The sequence below is a fragment of the Gymnogyps californianus genome, unplaced genomic scaffold (genome assembly GCF_018139145.2).
Source record: "Gymnogyps californianus isolate 813 unplaced genomic scaffold, ASM1813914v2 HiC_scaffold_50, whole genome shotgun sequence".
Classification (NCBI taxonomy): domain Eukaryota; kingdom Metazoa; phylum Chordata; class Aves; order Accipitriformes; family Cathartidae; genus Gymnogyps; species Gymnogyps californianus.
In genome coordinates this window covers 39,494-60,593 of record NW_026114400.1, presented here as the reverse complement: position 1 = coordinate 60,593, position 21,100 = coordinate 39,494, and the positions used below count along the sequence as shown (strand labels likewise).

General features: G+C 39.6%; 1 protein-coding gene across 1 annotated transcript in view; it reads right to left on the bottom strand.

Moving 5' to 3' along the window:
* LOC127028948 (nuclear pore complex protein Nup155-like) overlaps positions 1-18,345 on the bottom strand; it is a 38,368-nt gene extending 20,023 nt beyond the window's left edge. The window contains 20 exon segments of the mRNA XM_050914609.1: positions 21-139; positions 1,024-1,090; positions 2,574-2,724; positions 2,833-2,895; positions 3,585-3,673; positions 4,341-4,435; positions 5,973-6,083; positions 7,147-7,317; positions 10,728-10,828; positions 11,712-11,864; positions 11,958-12,055; positions 12,181-12,272; positions 12,584-12,657; positions 13,203-13,308; positions 13,768-13,934; positions 14,779-14,871; positions 15,484-15,554; positions 16,690-16,786; positions 17,126-17,263; positions 18,192-18,345. Of these exon segments, the coding sequence (XP_050770566.1) occupies positions 21-139; positions 1,024-1,090; positions 2,574-2,724; positions 2,833-2,895; positions 3,585-3,673; positions 4,341-4,435; positions 5,973-6,083; positions 7,147-7,317; positions 10,728-10,828; positions 11,712-11,864; positions 11,958-12,055; positions 12,181-12,272; positions 12,584-12,657; positions 13,203-13,308; positions 13,768-13,934; positions 14,779-14,871; positions 15,484-15,554; positions 16,690-16,786; positions 17,126-17,263; positions 18,192-18,327 (2,192 nt within the window). The 5' untranslated portion in view covers positions 18,328-18,345.
* Positions 18,346-21,100: the final 2,755 nt, after the last annotated feature.

The following is a 21,100-nucleotide window of genomic DNA, read 5'->3' as shown; positions in this document are numbered from 1 at the left end:
TTTAACACAATAAATAATACCTTGGGTTTCCAAGGACTCCTACTGTAGCAAACTGTGAATTTCTATCCAGAAATTCTTGTAAACCTTTTAGTTCTTGTAGTACACATTCCAGCACATGGGATGGAACACTGCTTTCGACCTGCAACAGAAAACAACTTCTTTACAGAAAGCTTAGAGTTTCCAAACATTTTACCAAAAGTTTACAATTTTAAGCTAAAGCCACTAAAAAGACAAATGCAAAGAGGGTACAACAAATAAATAGCATAATAGTAGTGCTATCACTAGAACGCAACATCGATTATACCACACTCATTGAGGGGGCACATATGTGAAGAGGCAGTAATCCTCTGAAGATATACAGTATTAAAGAAGCTTTGTTTGCCCCTCTGATAACCAAATCAGCTGTGTTTTACTATTTCCAACTCCGAACTAAAACAATGATTGAGCATTGCTAAGACACAGAGTATAACTGCCAAGGTCTTCCAGAGTCTCCCAGTTACCTTATAACTGGAGGAGGAAAGCTTATGTAGCAGTTAATTTGCATTGCTGAAATTACTCAGTTCAGGATTCTATTAACATCCAAAGTCAGAAAAGATTTTGTTATTTTGATCATGGACAAAAAGTGAAACACAAAGATGTTAGTCAGGAAGATGCTGGAAAACTATATGATGTCCTTACGTAACTGCAATGTTTATCCTAACCCACTAAAGCATTTTATTTTTAGGCTTTGTCTGAAGGGGGTATGCAGAAATGAAGGAAGTGCAATCACTGAACATGGAAAAAACTGGCCATTGCCAATTAACAACAGATATCAAATTACAGTTAGGTTTCTTAAAAAGATTTTAACATCTACAATTACTCCTCAGTTAAGAGCACAGCACTTAAATACAATCAAGAAAACATTCAAATGACAATTATGGTTTTTTTTCCTTATCAGTTTATAATTGGGAACAGAAGTTATAACAGGGCTTAAGAGATATACTATAAGGAACTTTTAAAAATACAAAGTAATCTTTTACATACTGCAACAACTTCTCGATTGCCACTTTTGAAAACTCTCTCCACAACTATACTGCCATCCCAAATATTTCTGCAACACAAAACAGTACTGTGTTAAAAGCCAAAGAATTTAAGCAAGTATTTTTGGAAGTCTTTTATTTATAATTTAAGAAAAAAATTGGTAATTGTCATGGTTTAACCCCAGCCAGCAACTAAGCACCATGCAGCCACTCCCTCACTCCCCCCCCACTCCCAGTGGGATGGGGAGGAGAACCGGGAAAGAAGGTAAAACTTGTGGGTTGAGATAAGAGCAGTTTAATAACTAAAGTAAAATATAATACTAACAATAGTAATAATCAAATATAATAATAATTGTAATGAAAAGGAATATAACACAAAAAAAAAAAAAAGGAAGAGAGGGAAAAAAAACCACCCAAAAAAACCCCAGTGATGCACAACGCAATTGCTCACCACCCGCTGACAGATGCCCCAGCAGGGATCCGCCCCTCCCGGCCAACTCCCCCCAGTTTATATACTGGGCATGATGTTCCATGGTATGGAATATCCCTTTGGCTAGTTCAGGTCAGCTGCCCCGGCTCTGCTCCCTCCCAGCTTCTTGCACACCTGCTTGCTGGCAGAGCATGGGAAACTGAAAAGTCCTTGGCTTAAGATAAGCGCTACTTAGCAACAACTAAAACATCAGAGTGTTATCAACAGTATTCTCACACTAAATCCAAAACCCAGCACTGTACCAGCTACTAAGAAGAAAATTAACTCTATCCCAGCCGAAACCAGGACAGTAATGTTTTTGACTTAATGGTCTAACATAAGAATTTAATTTGGATGAAAATTAAACATTCAAAAAAAAGTTAGCATTAAACATTTCTGAATGGTATAGATATAGATCATTAACAAAATTTCAAATTTTAAAATTTTAATCAAGTGGAGTTTGATGCTCTCAAATATTTTATATATGGGCCAATATTATTCTCTGGAAACATAATGTAGGCAAACAAGTGTCATAACAAATATTTCTTTCCCAACCAGCATAGAGAGATGACCAGCGTATGAAGAGCTCTGTTCTTGCTTGGGATGTTTAGTAACACAGGACACAACATCCAAGTAACAGAATCCTCTTTAGTCTTGCTTCGTTGCTTCAATTTGAGCATGCTGTTTAAAGCTTCTTAATAGAAAAGACTTCAAGCCAGGATTTTGATCCTGTAAGTCCTTCTGCATTTCTGTTTCATCCTTTAATAGGAGTTGGAAACATACAGCTCATAGGATTGAAAAATAAACCAGCAGTTTTTAGAGTTGTGCATAAACACTTGATTGCAGGATTAATGTTTAAGCAACTTTCCTGTCCTAGCCATTCACTGAATGTATTATTAATAGAGCTATAAAGAGAACCTATTATATTCAACAAGTACTTCATAAGCACAACATAAAAGAAGTGTACTTTACTAATTTCAAATTTAAATGCTATTAAGATAGAATTCACCACCTACAAGCATTAGGGGACAGAAAACTATGAAACAAATTGAGTGACAGAATCTTTTTTTACACAAACATCTCACCCTATAATCCGAGCAAAGTATATGCAGATGCCATTGTGTCTTCCAGAAAATACTATATCAGGACCCATCATACTGGTAATGGACGTACCAGGGTGAGACATGGAATTCCCAGAAGGAAACATGGGGGTTGACATACTAGGAGGTTGTAAACCTAAAGTAAAGGTAGGCAAATATTACTCCAATTATTTTTGATGCAAATAAAAAAAACTAGTTGAAAAAAAATTCTCCATTTCTCCAGCAAAGGAAAAGAAGTCCTTACCTTGCCCAGGTGTTGTCAAAAAGCTAGGATTAGGATATGGACTATCAACAGTCAAGGGGGAACCTAAAAAGGAAAAGAAATAAAAGTAAGTTTGTTAAAAAAAAAATTAAATAAAAAAACCCCCAGAAAACAAACTCTAAAAACCCTGTGCAAAAGCAGCAAAGTTGTCAAATCACATACTTTAAAGTTAGAAAACGTAGAATTTAGTGGCTATACAGGACCCTTCCACAAATCCATTCCAACAGCTTTTAGTTATAGTTAAAGACCAAATTGCACTCATTTCTGATGGACCCAACATTCCATAAGTGACCCAGATGGATATGATTCTTTCAATGGCAGTTATTAAGCTTTTTTTCAGCATTCATGTGTTATTTATTGCACACCATCTGTTCCCTGCATTGAATATAATACTGTCCACATACTTTTTCTTGTTCTTCATCTTCTGACTGCTCCCATACCTGATATGGGCACCTACTCTCGAAGCACTCACTTTCAGTCATTTAGATCTTTTCAAAGAATACCAATTTTACCTTCAAAGCACTCAACTGAAAGAAACTAGTATTATTACTCTTATTTTTTTACATAGGGCAGTTGGACAAACACTATAGCAACACTGTTAACTTGGGACATTCAGTTTGAGACATCCCAAGTCTGCTTTTTTGCCCAAATGAGTCTAAAGCAGAACTGTCAATGGCCTCAGATTCAGCTGTGAATATTCAGCTGTCCAAAACCATGAAATGCTTGCTACTCACTGGCAGGAACAGGAGAACCGAAAATAGGTCCAATGTTGCTTGGAGGAGGCAGAGCTGATGGAAATCTCATTTGTGCTTCTCCACCATACCTAAAGTTTACATGCAAAGACAAAAATTCCTCACACTTCATACACAGTCCGTTTAATTTTCATGTCTTTGAGAATTAACAGCAATTTTGGGGTTCTTTTAAAATGGGGAATAATAAAAAAAAAAAAACCCAAAAAACCCCAAACAAACCAGCATAACTTTTCAGAAATATTTGTGAATGTATGATACTTTTGGCACAAGAAAATAAAAATAACATAATACATGTTATATGAAAAGCATTAATATATGCAATTGCAAAGATAAGTTAGATGAACAACTAAGTAATTTTTTTGTGGATGTTTTAAGTTCTGTGGTGATATGATATGATATGATCAGGCTTTAAAGAGAAATTTACCAATTCTCAAAATCAGGCTTATGCTTTAGTATCTTTAACCCTTCACTGAAAGGGTTATCAAGCACTGGAACAGGCTGCCCAGGGAGGTGGTTGAGTCACCATCCCTGGAGGTATTTAAAAGACGTGTAGACATGGCGCTTCGGGACATGGTTTAGTGGTGGACTTGGCAGCGTTAGGTTTATGGTTGGACTCAATGATCTTAAGGATCTTTTCCAACCTAAATGATTCTATGACTAAAGAGCCTATACGATTATTTAGTGGCTGTAGTGATCCTGAGCATAATATTCAGAACAACCTACAGAATTGAAACTTACCTGAAGAATGCTCAAGTAGCCCAGGCAGACACTTCTCTGTCACATGCAGCATTAGAACAGGCCAAGATAAGGCAAGTGGCACAGGCCTGATCCTCCTAGAGCATATTATACTATTAGTGTGGCAGCTTATATCAAGTTGGTAAGAAATATACAGAAGTTATATCGGTCAATAACTAAACAGTAAATACTTTTTGCATAATTTTATTTAAAAGGCAAGGAAATCAGCTCTTCCCAATTATAGACAGGAAGTGAATCATAGTGAGGCATCCCACTGTAGCAGGTAAGCTTTTGTTATAAGCAGTTTTTGCAAACTCAGTATGGTTACTAGTAGGAAACAATCTCCATGTCTATCACTGTGCTGGTTTTGGCTGGGATAGAGTTAATTTTCTTCATAGTAGCTAGTATGGGGCTATGTTTTGGATTCGTGCTGAAAACAGTGTTGATAATACAGGGATGTTTTCATTATTGCCGAGCAGTGCTTACACAGAGTCAAGGCCTTTTCTGCTTCTCACCCCACCCCACCAGCGAGGAGGCTGGGGGTGCACAAGAAGTTGGGAGGGGACACAGCCAGGACAGCTGACCCCAACTGACCAAAGGGATATTCCATACCATATGACGTCATGCTCAGCATATAAAGCTGGGGGAAGAAGGAGGAGGAAGGGGGGGACGTTCGGAGTGATGGCATTTGTCTTCCCAAGTAACCGTTACACGTGATGGAGCCCTGCTTTCCTGGAGATGGCTGAACACCTGCCTGCCAATGGGAAGTGGTGAATGAATTCCTTGTTTTGCTTTGCTTGCGCACGCGGCTTTTGCTTTACCTATTAAACTGTCTTTATCTCAACCCATGAGTTTTCTCACTTTTACCCTTCTGATTCTCCCCCCATCCCACTGGGTGGGGGGAGTGAACAAGCAGCTGTATGGGGCTTAGTTGCCGGCTGGAGTTAAACCATGACAATCACCTAATTATGACTAAGATTCATGAAATTTCTACAGAAATGTAAATTAAGAATGTGTTTGAAGAAAAAAAAAATCTATACAAGTAATAATGGTTTGCATATTCTAATGGCATGTTAAAATATCACTTAGCATGTCCTATCAAAGCACAAGAGAATAGATTACAGTGAACATTCACTACGGATACTAATCAGTACTAGTCAAATTAAAACTGTAATCCAAAATAGCTTCCTTCTTGCTTGTCTGTTATTTACCTTAAACAAAAAAAATAGACCAGTTTACACATTTGTACTGGCCTTCAAAATGTAAAAACCTCTTGTAGTGGTAGGAATTTAACTTTTTTAGAAACTCTTCCTCCCCTGGTCTTAGATTAACTCCTTTCCTAAACTAAGAACTGCATTATACTTTGGCGAACGAGAAATATAAGAATTTCAGGGAAAGTGAGTTACACTTCCATTTTTAGATATCATAAAATGAGAAATTATTTCTCATTATACAATCTTGTTTTACGTAGACAACACAGGAGGAAAAGCTAATACTTAAATCGATAAATGAAATGTTAACTAGAAGTTTGTAGCAACAACAACAACAAAAAAAGGGACACATGCTAAAGAAAGCTATTAGATTTACATAAATATTATAAATCTTGCATTTTTCATAAAGGTCAAAAGTTCTTACCTGATGCAACCTGAAAAATCTTTCAATCTCTTCTCCATCTCCACCTATATTGCTAACAAGAAGATGCCGCAGCTGATCGACAGGTCTGAGTTTATGAAACATAAAGCTCCCCTAAAAGTAACCCAAAATAATACAAAGTTAGAATAAAGCTGTCTTTACACTGGCCATACCAACACTCCCTCCCCACAATGCTTATCTTTAGCATTCTGAATTTTCCTTCGTTGCACTATTGGATCAAAGTGTAACGTGAATGGTGCCTAAAGCCTAGTTCCCGTTCACATGCAGAAAATTCTCTAGTGAGACTAGGAAAGACAGGAAAAATACCACAATGGCTATAAACTCTCCAGAAATTGAGTTAATTAGCCTAACATGAAGCATACAATACAAACATAAAGCCTTTCTTTTTCTTTATATACTTGCTATATGTATCTTGCAAATCCTCAAAACTGCCTGGAAAAAAATGCTTGAAGAATTTAGGAGCAAGGGCATGGTAAGACTCCATTCAATCATCTTGCCTGCATCCACACTAACTACTGGAGAGGGTCTGATTAGTGCCTTTAACAAAACAGCTGCCATTAAACAAATGCAGGTTGAATCTAGAGGTTGTAAGACATTAATGATTAAACATTTTTTAAAATTGTCTATTGGTTAAGGTACTAAGTACCCTAAAATATTGTCAAATGTAATCAGAAAAGAGAAGTAGGAAAGTTAATTTATTTTTTCTTTTTGCAGGTTTTGTTTTGTTTTTTAAAACCCTTTCAAAAAACCCTTTTGGGACTTCTATGACAAAGAAGAAATTATTTGTTCAAATCTCAATTGCCAACAATATTTACTCAAACTATATTTTCTGGGCAGCCCGTGTCTGTTTCAACTTCACATAATCATGAGTATAACCAAGGTTAAAAGAACTTCTCAGATGATCCATATCTACGAGGGTCTCCTGATGCCAACAAAAACGATTAATACACTGTACAAGAGAAGCTGGCCCAATAGCTTTGAGTAAATTTAAAATAGGCACAGATGGTTTCAGCAATCTTCTCCCTTATTCCTTTTTATGTTCAGAATATAATCCTAAAAACATATTAAAAATGAATAAACATTTACAGGTTTAGATCAGTCTTCCAACTTTATACTTATTCTTCTGATTTCCTGTATTAAGAAAAGTAATACTCACCTGGGCTGAAAGCATAACAAACTTCTTAGGTGGCAACATGTGTTGCTGCACAACAACAGGGGAATCAGTTATTGGAATAATGTCTTTATTTAGCGGTGTTACAATCTTCTGAACTTTAAATTCATTGATAGCAGAAAGAGCCCAGGAACGTCCATCAACACAGGTGGTCATCTGAACAGATAGATATTATCCAAAGTTTGGCAACAGACATGGATTTTGTACATCCATGGTGATATTTTACTATTTACAATTTAAAATTACACAGAATAGAAACTACTCTTGACACAAGAAAACCCAAAGAAAATAAGCAAGTTCTTGTATTGTCTAACAGAAGATTACCACCAAATTTACAGCTATATATACTGCTTCTTTTGGGAGACAGGGAATATATTGCTTCTTTTGGGGGACAGGGACAGTGTTTTGTATTTAAATGTAAAACAGCTTGCAAAGTGGGATCTTTTAGTGCTGCTTCAATATAAACAGCAACAATCTGTTAACCATATGAGAAGTACCAAAGGTATCATCAATTTTATTTATTTATTATTAAAGAAACAAAAAATGCTGCAAGTGAATCATAAGGGTTTATAAGACTTTCACGGTTGGCAGCAGTACTTTAAATATAACTCAAGAAAAGATGTATGGTAGCAAAGACATTCCAGAAAACTATGTATGCTAACAAAGAAAAACTGCTGCTCAAGAACAGGTTGCAGTTTTGTTTGGGAAATCTAGCTGTCTGTTACTGTCAAATACCTTGGAAAAAAGAGAGGTCAGCACTTGGGATATTTATGTGTAAGTTTTTGCAGGGAAGGGAGATGGAATAATAAATCTCCTTTGTAAGTTATTAAGACAGCAGATAAATCAAAACCTGACTTTGAAACTTTTAACTTATCCAGTCTCTCCATTCACTCCAACTCTACCATTGCTCCTCCAATCATACTATTTTTGACATGTCATTCCTCTACTTCAGCAGAAGACTCCAGACTTCCTTCAGTGTTGGAACGCATGGAATGTTCTCCCTGAACTGACACATAAGGCAACTAACCCCCTCCAAACCCCTTCTATAAACCCACTTCTGTAACAACTGGGAAAAAGAAAATCAGGAGGAAAAAAAAAAAGAAGAAAAAAAAGTGAAACAATGAAGAGATTAATCATGTCTGAAATTTACTGAAGACGTAGCATATCTGTTTAAAAAAAGAAACCCAAAGTCTCTAGCACCTATATTTTAAACAATCTTCTTTGCCAAATTTTATCCTCATCAACGAACACCACTATCATAGAATGGTTTGGGTTGGAATGGACCTTTAAAGGTCATCTAGTCCAACTCCCCTGCAATGATCAGGGACATCTTCAACTAGATCAGGTTGCTAAGAGCCCCGTCCAACCTCACCTTGAATGCTTCCAGGGATGGGGCATCTACAACCTCTCTGGGCAACCTCTTCCAGTGTTTCACCACCCTCATCGCAAAAAATTTCTTCCTTATATCTAGTCTGAATCTGCCCTCTTTTAGTTTAAAACCATTACCCCTTGTCCTATCGGTACAGGCCCTGCTAAAAAGTCTGTCCCCATCTTTCTTAGAAGCCCCCTTTAAGTATTGAAAGGCCACAATAAGGTCTCCCCGGAGCCTTCTCTTCTCCAGGCTAAACCACCCCAACTCTCTCAGCCTTTCTTCATAGGAGAGGTGTTCCAGCCCTCTGATTATTTTTGTGGCCCTCCTCTGGACCCGCTCCAACAGGTCCATGTCTGTCTTGTCTTCTGGGACACCAGAGCTGGATGCAGTACTCCAGGTGGGGTCTCACCAGAGCAGAGTAGAGGGGCAGAATCACCTCCCTCGACCTGCTGGCCACGCTTCTTGTTATGCAGCTCAGGATACGGTTGGCTTTCTGGGCTGCAAGCGCACATTGCTGGCTCATGTCCAGCTTTTCACCCACCAGTATCCCCAAGTCCTTCTCTGCAGGGCTGCTCTCAATCCCTTCATCCCCCAGCCTGTACTGATATTGGGGGTTGCCCTGACCCAGGGGCAGGGCCTTGCACTTGGCCTTGTTGGACTTCATGAGGTTCACATGGGCCCACTTCTTGAGCTTGTCCAGGTCCCTCTGGATGGCATCCCTGTCCCTCAGGTGTGTCAACCACACCACTCAGCTTGGTGTCATCTGCAAATTTGCTGAGGGTACACTCGATCCCACTGTCTATGTTGTTGATGAAGATATTAAACAGTACTGGTCCCAATATGGACCCCTGAGGGACACCACTCGTCACCAATCTCCATCCAGTCATTGAGTCGTTGACCACTACTCTCTGGATGCGACCATCCAGCCAATTCCTTATCCACCGAACAGTCCACCCATCAAATCCATATCTCTCCAATTTAGAGAGAAGAATGTTGTGGGGGACCGTGTCAAAGGCCTTACAGAAGTCCAGATAGATGACATCTGTAGCTCTTCCCTTGTCCACTGATGTAGTCACTCCATTGTAGAAGGCCACTAGATTGGTCAGGCAAGACTTGCCCTTGGTGAAGCCATGCTGGCTGTCTCGAATCACCTCCCTGTCCTCCATGTGCCTTAGCATAGCTTCTAGGAGGATCTGTTCCATGATCTTCCCAGGCACGGAGGTGAGGCTGACAGGTCGGTAGTTCCCAGGGTCCTCCTTTCTACCCTTTTTAAAAATGGGTGCAATGTTTCCCTTCTTCCAATCACCAGGGACTTCACCTGACTGCCATGACTTTTCGAATATCATGGAGAGTGTCTTGGCAATTACATCAGCCAATTCCCTCAGGACTCTGGGATGCATCTCGTCAGGTCCCATAGACTTATGTATGTTCAGGTTCCTCAGGTGGTCTCGAACCTGATCTTCTCTTACAGTGGGAGGGACTTTGCTCCCCCAGTCCCTGCCTTGCGGTCCATCCACTCGAGAGGTGTGGGAAGAGAGGTTGCCAGTGAAGACTGAGGCAAAAAAGTTGTTGAGTACCTCAGCCTTCTCCTCGTCCATTGTTACCAGTTTGCCAGTCGTGTTCATCAGCGGGGGTACGCTTTCTTTGACCTTCCTTTTCTGACTGACATACCTATAGAAGCCCTTCTTATTATTCTTTGCATCCCTTGCCAAGTTCAGCTCCAGCTGCGCCTTGGCCTTCCTGACCCCATCCCTACACAACCAGGTGAGTTTAAAAATAAACAACAGTCAACACACTATGGACTGGGGACCATGTCTTCATGTGCTTGTGCACAATATGCAGCATGCTATAGACAACAATATTTTCAAATATGTTAATTAGAAGTCAAATCTTAGAAGTCAAGGCAATTGCTTTTGATACATAGCTTGCATCAAGCTAGAAAATATGGCTGAACTGGGAATTCCTACTAAGAGATCAGTTCCCATTCATTGACAAAAATGCCTATTAAAAAAAAAATTTTTTTTTTTCTTTGAAGTATATTGATTAGTAGCTTTGTGTTTCCAAAGTCCTCATGGAAGTTTTCTGTGAACTACCCATTTCTTTCAGACAGCATTATTCAAGTATCCGTTATCAGAAAGAAAAAAAAAAATAAATCTATAATCCATCAAAATTGTATAAAAGTTTACTTTAGTACCTGTGTTTCCATCATTGGCTTTTGAAAAGGGAAAGAGTCATGATTGATACACCACAGGATGTCATTATCCTCATTTTCTGAAGCTGCCATCAGCAGGACCCCTAGCAAGAACAGCGATATTAAGTTTGTATTAGAAACAATAACCATGCATTAGATGCAAATTCATTAATTCCTTATTTAGTAAAAATCAGTCTTCAAGGCCTCATCATACAATTTGAACAGCAAATAATATCTCCTGAGTTTGTATGTCATGGGGTTCTTCAGGTCACTTTTAACACCATCTTGCCATCTACTCTGAAAGGTACAAACAAAAACGAGCCTAAAATAGGTAGAACATGCCTCAAAAATGAGATGTTTAAACAGGTCCTGGATGAAAAAAAACCATCCGGAAATGACTTCAAGGATAAAAATCAGTATGTACGACTAAAAGGGTCAGCAACATAGAGATGTTTCTCCCCGCATTTCTACAGCACTTAAAAATTCAGCCTACAATCAGAAGTGACATAAAGCTGGAACCATCTGGCAGCTGTTTGGTAGCTTATGTGGTATCAGTAGCTAAATGAGTTTAAAAATAAACAACAGTCAGCACACTTGGTAAACTCGGCAAAGATGAGAGGCACTGAATAGGTAAGAAGCTTATTCTATCCCCTGCTTTCCAGAAGTAATTGCACGTGGCTAGAGACATATAGGCAAATTTGCACCACATTAAATCTATTTTATGGGGAGATTAGCAATTGCAAGAAAAAAAGGTTGATCAACACATGAACGGAGTTCTCTGCTCAAACACTGTACCTTGCAGAAGAACTAAATTCTGAAAAATATGACAACCTTCCACTTCCAAGAACTCTCCCATTAACACACAGAAGCCATGTTTAGTTCTCAGTTACTTCCATTGCTTCAAACTCGCCAATGTAAAAACAGTGCGATAGTGACTGTCACAAAAAAAAAAAAAAAATCTCATCTGAGCTGTGTTCCACTGCTTACCTTTGCTATAAATAGCTCTGTGAACCTTTGAGGGCTTCTCCACATTAGAAGAAGCTGAAAATCCAGGCGGCAAACGGACATGAACCAAGGTTAACATAGAGGGACGAGCTGTTGGATGCTTAAATTGTGAAGTACTAAAATATAGTCGGACACCTGAACAAAAGGGAAGAAAGGTCATAATTTTGTTAAATTGTGCAGATGCTGTTTATCAGTTTAAAAGGGGGGCAATTAGCATTGCTTTCTTACCTGCATGTGTGATTGCTAGTAGTTGACAGTATATGGATTCAGAATTTTCAATCACTGCTATTTGAACAATAGGCTTAAATACAGAACGATCTATTGTTCTAAAACAAACAAACACACACATACACTCTCAATCCAAAGAAATAAGCAAACAACATTCTTCAAAAATATACTGTGAAACTATTGGCCTTACAGGAATCCTCTTACATTATACTTATAAATATACCTGGCAATGCTCCCAGCAGCAGAAACTATAGCATTTTGTGAAAGAGAAGTAACCATGGTCATTCCTTGACCATCTTGTCCCAAATCGTAAACCTGCAATATAATAATACAGCTTAGTGATTTACAGTTTAATTAATTTATACAGCCTCACCTATCAAGCAGCAACTCAAACTCTATTTTTATTCCATCCTCATGTTTCCATATAATTGAGGAGAAGATCAAAAGGCTACTCTTTCCTCAGAAGAAAGTATTTTAGGTCTTCAACACATACTGTGTTAGGGAAAGATAAACCAGAATAATATCCTGACACACCCACAGAGAATTTCCAGGTATTGAGGAAAACTTAAAAAAAATTATATACGCACTAGTAACATAGCCAACAGTCATTAGAATAAGTCACATACTTGCAGCACTCCTTTTTCTGAGCAGGTGTATAAGATATTTCGAGAGTTGTCAATGGCGATTTGAACTACAGGATCTGAGGAGGGGAACAAAAGGAAGAAGCAACAAATCAACATTGGACTTGGTGAAAACAAGTTTAAGACAGAATATCTATAAAATAATTAATTGCAAGTTAACAAAAACTGCAGGAGTCCCACACAGGACTCCTACCAGAAGGGATTTAAAACAGCAAACAATTTCACACAATTATTAGTAAACAAAAAAAAAAGGCAAGAAATTGCATAATAATTTCAAATTAATTTTTCACTAAACAGTGAAACAGGGTAAAATTATTTACTTAAAGATTCTACTGTTTCCAATGATCCCACTAAGCACATATTAATTTTGTACTACAGAACACTAACTTTAGTCATAAATGTCAAACTTTTCAGGCTTTGGTATCTATATCCTGACCTAGACGCACAAACAAGTGACCTGATTTTCATAAGCACCAACCACTGCAAGTTTCATTGACAATAACTATATGCACGGAACGAGGAAACTATTCAGTCTAACTTCTTGGTATTATTATTTAAAAGGTTACATCAAATTATTGAGTAAGTCTTTAACATCAGTACTTACCATCCTCTGAGAACATGAACTGTAGCAATGAAGGAATAAGGAAAGACAGCATGCTCTTTGAATGATTAATTTTTCTACAGCGCTGGCTAAACCAGCCTGCCTCAGCCTAGAATTTAAAACAGATACAGCGTTGAAAGAAAAAACAAACCAAAACAAAAAACAAACTAGCAGTTATATTTAAAAAGTCATTAACAGGACAAGTATAAAAAAAAGTAAAAATCTAACTACACACCATTGATTTCAGTGAAGTATATATTATTCAATTGAAAGCAGTAGGTGATCATTAAAAGGAAAATTTTACATGAAAAAAAGGGTGCAAGATACCATGATTTTAATTTTATTTTTGAAGTTGACCAAAGCTGCATTGCTATTCCTCATATAATTACTACTTCTTCAAAGAAAATGCATCTATGCTAAGACATCAGAGCAGTTGTGCAAATAAGCCATGCAACATAATTATGGAAGAAAGAAGATGGCAAATCTGACATGTTTTAGAGCTCTTGGTGCCTAGACCCCACAACCATGACAACAATGAAAAATGCCTGTGTGTAAAACCTATAATCACCTGGTAAGCTACTTCATATAAGCAGCCATCCTTTCCAGCCAAAAAGATACGCCCGTTATCAGTGGATGTTATTGCCAGAATGCAAGTATTGTCAGTAGGGAGTGAATAGAGAGGGTCTGGTAGCAGCTGCATTCCGCCAGACATATTGTCATTGAGTGATCCAGTACCTTAAATCAATCAATCAATCAATCAATCCTCTTCAGTTTTTAGGTTGTTTTAATAAATATTACAGGTCTGTGATTAAAAGCATTTCAGAAAACAGGAAAAATTACAGCAAATTTCATAATTACTAAACACATTCTGGAATAGCTATTCTCCAAAGTGAACTGCAGAGTAACAAATCTTCTGTTTTAAAAAAAAATTAAAGAAAATTTCTCTGTATAAGTTTCCAAGTAAGGAAATTTAATGTTTTTTCATTTCCATACATTGTCATCTCCTCTAAATCCTGACAAGTCTAAATCACAGATTTCTACATTTCTATTTCACATCAAGAGAGTATCAAAAGAGAGCAAAAGATTGTAATCCTCTCACTTTCTCAAAACAATTGTGTATTTTCTCTATTAATATATATGGCATTAAAAAAATGGTATCAGGTTCTCAATTTCTGTGATTGGAATACAAATGCCAACGAGGTTAACAAACTGCATTCAGCAGTTCCAAGATTCATGCCCATCTCTCCTCTCCCTCTCTAACATGCTGTTTAATTAACAGGAGTATCTTTTTTAAAAGGTTTTTTTTTTTTATGTTAAACATGTGAATACAACTCAATGCTCCTATGGGAGTCCAGGATCCAGCAGGTGCACACCCCATAAAAATTATTTGACCCTGTCTGTAACATGATTTAAAAATTAGCAAGGGGCTTACCACATGGTCTTGTTTTTCTTTTTTCAAATGGCTACTAATAAAATAGCCATTGTATACTTACATACTTGTTAATGCACAACTGTGAATGCTACCCTAATAGCTTCTTTAATATACTTAAAAAGAGGCAGGGGGAGGAGAGAGAATTACCTGCTTGTATATTAGCACAACTGAGCCCTAAAATCACAATATCAACGGGGGTAGCCAGAACAAGTAAGTGTCGTACATGAGGCTGGAATATACCTAAAGAGGGGGAGAAAATTAGATTTTAGTTTGCAGCCAACCTCTCAAACTGACAATGAGATATCCACTGTATTCTTTGGATAGACATATCAGCTGGTTAGAGGGAATAGTCATATTTAAGACCTAATGATCTGTGAAACTCTAGAATTAGAAAGCAGTATCAGTCAGCAGTTCAGCTTCCAGTTCATGAAATACATGATCTTTAAAATGACATTTGTCTTATAAATGTGCTTCTTTTAAATTCAACCCTACTGCCAACTCAACTTTGATTTCAGTGTTATGTAAGCAGTAGCTATCAAAAGAACTGGGAGGGCTAGAAATCAGGATCTCATGGAAGTTATCACTTGAACGTGTAAATTTATAAACAGTTCAAACTTTAGAGTATGATGTGGCAAAAACCGCAAGCTCATCAGTGTAAATGATTGTTAAACTATACATTATTTTTGACTTGTAATTAATTTCATAATGTTTCTAAAAACAAAAAAACCCCATATATCTTGCATATATATATGTGCACATAAACCACAGATTTTTACATATGCATATATAAAAAAACATATATAGAAGGTTCAGTAACTGCCTAATTCTAGTCACTAGTCATATATTCCTTACCTCCCTTTGGCTTTACAAGACCCACTGCAAGAATAGTTTCACTAAGGCCATCAAAATAAGCCAGATCTCCCCTGTCAACAAACAAGAAAAAAACCCTGCATAAAACTTGTCACATAGTATCACATAACAACAAAGTAAACAAAATCAGATTCTGTATATTTAAAAATTATTAATACTTATTGTAACATTTGGAAGCCATCTACACATTTTGCTTTGGGTGAAAGCAGGTCCAGCAGAATGGAATGACAGAGAAGTTTCACAGCAAAACTATACAATCATTTGAGCTGCTTGGAGTCCCTATAGCGGAGTTTCAAACCTGAAACCCAACTGCAGTATTTTATATTTTTGGATTCTGTTAATTCATACAGTCTACTCTGAATTACACGATGCAGCATCTGCAATGCTGATGAACATCAAGGAGGAACTTATTTTTCATGGGAAAAAAATACAATATATCTAAATAAAAAAAACCCAACCTCCTCCCCAGTACCTTATGATTAACACCATGAAGTGTTCTATTATTTGGTGAATGTATTTAATGCACTGTAACACAATGTAAATGTATGGAGTGGAGCTATGTGAGGCACAATCTTAACTTTAATCTTCTTAAGAAATGCAAGAATATGTATAAAGCAATTCCTACTAAAAGAATTATTACTATATAGACAAATAAGGAAACAAACCTGCAAATTATAAACATATCACTGCCATTTGAAAAGATGACAAAATTATTTTCAGGTTTATGCATCCTTAAAATAAGTTAGGCAGGAGAGCTTCAATCACAATACTTCAAAGTACTAAGGCCATATTACTTACCATTGTGGGAATGACTGACCACTGTATATACATCAGTGTACTTACTAAATTTACTTAGAAAAGTTAGGCAATTAGTATAATTTTTTCTACTTTTTTAGCATAATTAAAGCCCTAGCATAAATACAGCAATAACTTTAGGATATTAGATATGTCTAACTAAGCAAACGCATTTTCCTTTCTTCCATCTCTAGATGATTTGGCAGCAGTATTACTAACTTAAAAATCCTTAAACACTTATTCAAAAGTTTCAGTAAAACCTGAAAGGAATCAAGATAAGTTAAACCGAATAGCACATCTCTGTGCTACCAGAAAACAATCTCCCACTGTTGCAATCGCCTAATTTCGATATAATACCAATAAAATATCATTGGGAATGTGTTCTCTACATACCCGTCTTCATAGCTCCACATAAAAATGTCACTGTCGATGGTTAGCCAAGCTCTGCTGATTTCTGAAAATACTCCCATCATACAATTGCACTGCATATCTGAAGCACTGCTGATGTAAGGACTAAACGCATTTCGGCTAGCAAAGGCAAAATCCCCTTTGGAGCACTTTAAAAAATAATATTACTTTATATATAGTAGTACACAAACTATGTACCATAAACATTCAAAGTTCTTCATACAGAAACTAATTCCACCAGCAACTCTACACAAATAGACCTTGTTTACCACTTGGAGCCTTATGAAGGGAACGTGAACAATATCAACATTCATTTCTGGGAGTCTGACAGAAAGATCAGGGAAAAAGATTATGAAAGAAAAAAGTTCATTTCTAATATTATTACTTACACAACCTAACACATTATTTTTCATCAGGATACGTCCAAACTGCTCCACTAGCTCTGGGGGAAGTGGGACTCTGCGGACTGAGCTGATCTCTGGAAGATTAGGTATTGACAGCAAACCTGGTCCTTGCAAAGGATAATCCATATCTGACATACCAGAAACAGTAGGGCTACCTGCAATTAAGAACAACAAAAAAGATTAGACTTCCTATAAAGGATTAGAAATTTACAAAAAATGTTTATATTCTCTTTCTCTATCTTTACCTGATTGTTTCCTAATCTGTGAAATCTAAATTAGACTAATGCGCATTTCTCATTTTAATTTAGATTAATAACACAGGCCTTCAGACTATGCATAAAAACATGTCTTGATACTGCAAAGACTTTAAGCATATAAATACCACGACTCACAAGATATGTGTGAACAAAGGCTTCTGTAGGAGCAGGACCATAAACAATAAATCTAAATCTTAAATCAGATATGAGCAAACAGATTTGCAAACAAACTCTTACAACTCATCTGGCCCCCAGCCTACTCTTTACACTATTTTTTCCATGATATTCCCCAGCCCTTTTTTCATCGTATGGCCAGACATTAAATATGCCACATGAACAAGCCAGGAGCATATTCCTTCACCTAGAAAAGCTGATCTGTACTCCCAGTATCAAGTTAAAATACCCATGTACCCCCATTATTTTATGTGATGTGTATCCATGATGCTGCTAGGACAGCTACACTTTGGCCATGCACATTACATCATATCGTAACAGAAAACAGATACTCTTTACTTGTATCCTGACACCTGCTGGATATACATTGATTAGGTCACCTACAGCTCCAGAGTGCCTCTTCACAGCCCACTTCGCCAGACAGCACCAATGAAGTAGGAAATGCTGTCTTGATGTTTCAAGGAGGAAAAACAAATGTTTGAGAAGAGCTATACCATATATCATAATTGCATGTGACATACGGCTATAGACAAATAAAAATCACTCAAAGTGCCAACCAAGGGCGCCCTGCAGAGGGGCGCGGTGCGGCGAGCGCACCGGAGCGGCTGAAGCGACGAGAGCCCGAGGCAGAGGGCCACCGAGTGTTCCTTACCAGGCATCGGCACCGCCAGCAGCTCGGACAGGTCCGGGTAGCAGCGATCATCCTGGATCTGCCGGTCGATAATGCGGCCCGCGATCTCCAGCACCTCGTGCGCGGTGGGCGCCGCGGGGCTCATGGCAGCGAGCATGGTACGGGGTGGAATCAGGGAAGGCTCCGCGCACAACCAGAGGGCGCAAGCTCGCTACTCGCTGCTCCGCACTCCGCCAAATCCCGTCAGGCCTTGCGCGCGTGACGCAGTCCCGCTGCGCCGATTGCCGCTTCCGCTGGCGGGAAGGAGGGAAGGGCAAGGTGGTGGAGAGCGTAGTGGGGTTGTAGGTGTCACGGCAGCTTGGAGCGCCGCGCAGGGATCGCCTCCAGGCGGTACTTGGTCGGCCTGTGTGGAAGAGGGGTTCCAGTGGGAGGCGACAGACAGCACCTCTTGGGGCTGGAGATTGAGCGTGGCTGGAGAGGAGCTGCTGAAGCCGGGCAGGCTGATGGTCGCGTGGCCCTGTAGGCCACCTGAGAGCCAGGCGCAGTCTATTGTCGCGGGTCTGCAAAGGCACAGGACAGGCTCGAGGAGAGCAGCGGGAAGCGTTTCCTGTCAGTGTTGTGTGACCCTGGGCGATTCCCTGCCTGTTTCTTTGCTAGGTGGTCACTGTAGCTCTTAGGGGGGAGGGGTGTGTGTGTCCTTGAGACAGCTATGTCAAAGATATTTTATACTGCGAGCCTGATATGATATTGTGGCAAGACCATATGCATCAGAGTTATTAAAACATACACAGATTTTGTTTGTAGTGATGTAAACCAAAAATAGTGAGAACTCCCCTTCAAAGGCATGCACAGAGCCTCTGGAGCTAAGGTGCGGAAGCAGAGTAAGTCGCCTTTGCACTGCACTGATGCGGTGTGGCTGTTGCTTTTCCAAAATTTGGGCTGACGCATCAATGTGACTGTAGCGCACACTGTTAACTTAGCAGGCTTGGGCCTCTGCTAAGTGTTTTATCTGCTCTGGACAGCATAGGCATTCCCAAACCTTCATAGGAAGTCTCAGGGCTGGGTGAAACCTGGATTTCAGGGAATGGGTCTGGTTTGTAAATCATGTTTACTGCCCTGACTGCAGTGATTCTCTGCTCCTGGATCAGACCAGTGCCCATTCTAGAAAGCTTCATATATGAGAGAGGCACCTGGCATGAGAAAGGAAATCTCCACATTCCAAGTGGAGAACCTGAAGTTAAGCCCCAAATCATGCAGGATTTACATGGCAAAGCAGTAAATTCTCCCTGTATCTTCTCAAGACTTCGTCGAGGCCTTCCGAGAAGCGACGGGAGAACAACACAAGGCCACTGCCGGCTTCTGGCGACTGACGCGAAGCCGGGAGATGAAGCACCCCGCGGGCCCTGGGCTCGGCCGGGGGGGGGTGGCGCTGGCGGATGGGCGTCCTTGGGCGCCTCTCGCCATGCCCGGCTGCTTCCTGTCGGCGCCTGTTGTAGTTCCGGGGCAGCTGTAGTATGGAGCCGGTGGCGGAGGGTGGTGAGCGGCAGGGTGGTCCGAGCCTCGCCTCGCCTCGCCTCGCCTCGCCTCGCCTCGCCTCGCCGGCTGACTTCTGTGGTTGTCTTTCCTCCTTGCAGGCGCTGAGATGCTGGTGGGACTCGACCCGGAGCTGGCGGCCACTATGGGCTTTTCAGGCTTCGGCGTGTTGCGATGCGGGCCGAGGGGCACTCGGCGCCCGGCTGAGGGGCGCGGGGGCGGTCGCTTGGGGCCGGCGGCCCTTGGTGGGGGGGCCCGGGGGAGGCTGGCGGTTGGAGGTGGAAAAGAAGTGGTCGTGCCCGTCGCCCCCCCTCGCCTGGAGCTGCCGGAGTACCTGTGGCCAGGGTGAGTTCGAGTCTCCTTTTTCTTCGTTTTCAGGGAAGAAAGCTCGGACTTTCGATCTCGAAGCCATGTTTGAGCAAACGAGAAGAAATGTCGTGGAGAGGAGCAGGAAGATCTTGGGTAAGAAATGGGAGTGTTTTCAGCTAATGCATTTTAAAACATGTTTTGTTTTTCCATCTTGGGATGATGTTTAAAGTGTCTCAGACTGGCTAACTAGAAAACAAACGAACAAATGCAGTTTTGTTCAAGGAAGATAGCCCTAAATAGTTTGGGGCTTGGTAAATAGGCAAGTTATTAATTTACATATGTTGTCAGAGTATGTAAGAGAAATGTGCATGTGTGAGGTTCCTGTTGTGAGGCATAGATTACAGATACAGGAAAAAAGTGAATTTGAACACAAGACTTTTTCCTTCCTTCTTTTACTTAGCTGTGTATTTATTTTGGAAGGGAAGTTGGTACAGATAGCTTTAATCTAGAGAGAACAGAATAAAAAAGAAATGTGCATCTTATACTAAACAGCAGGTTATATAGCAGCCCACAAGTTTGTCTCTGTCTTTTGCTGTGCTGGGAGTGGGTAAGTTTTCAAGGTGGTGGTTTGAGAGTGGGAGATGGAGAAAACTGTACGTTTTGCTGCCCATATCCAAGTAAACGCTGTTCCAAAGATGATCCTTAGGAGACACTCGTGTATGTTCTAGAATTCCCTTTGCCAACCCAAATGGTCCATGCTTTCTCCGTCCGCTTGGACAGTGTGCGCAGAATGTGTGGGGTTTGGTGTTTGGGTGGTGGTTTTTTTTTTTGTGGTTTTTTTTTTTCATGTGATGCCATCATGGTTGAGCAGTTTCTGTCCTACTAGATTAGGCTTAATTTGCTCTCTAAAATGTTGCAGTTTATGAAGATAGTAGACTTGAAGCCCCTTATCATGAAGAAAGCAATTTTGTATGAAAGAACAAGATCATTGCAATGTTGGTTGTTTTTTGTTTTGTTTTTTTTTTTGATTCTACACAGAACCACGTGAACGGGCCCCTGTGGAGGCTCATTGACTTTATGGACTTTAA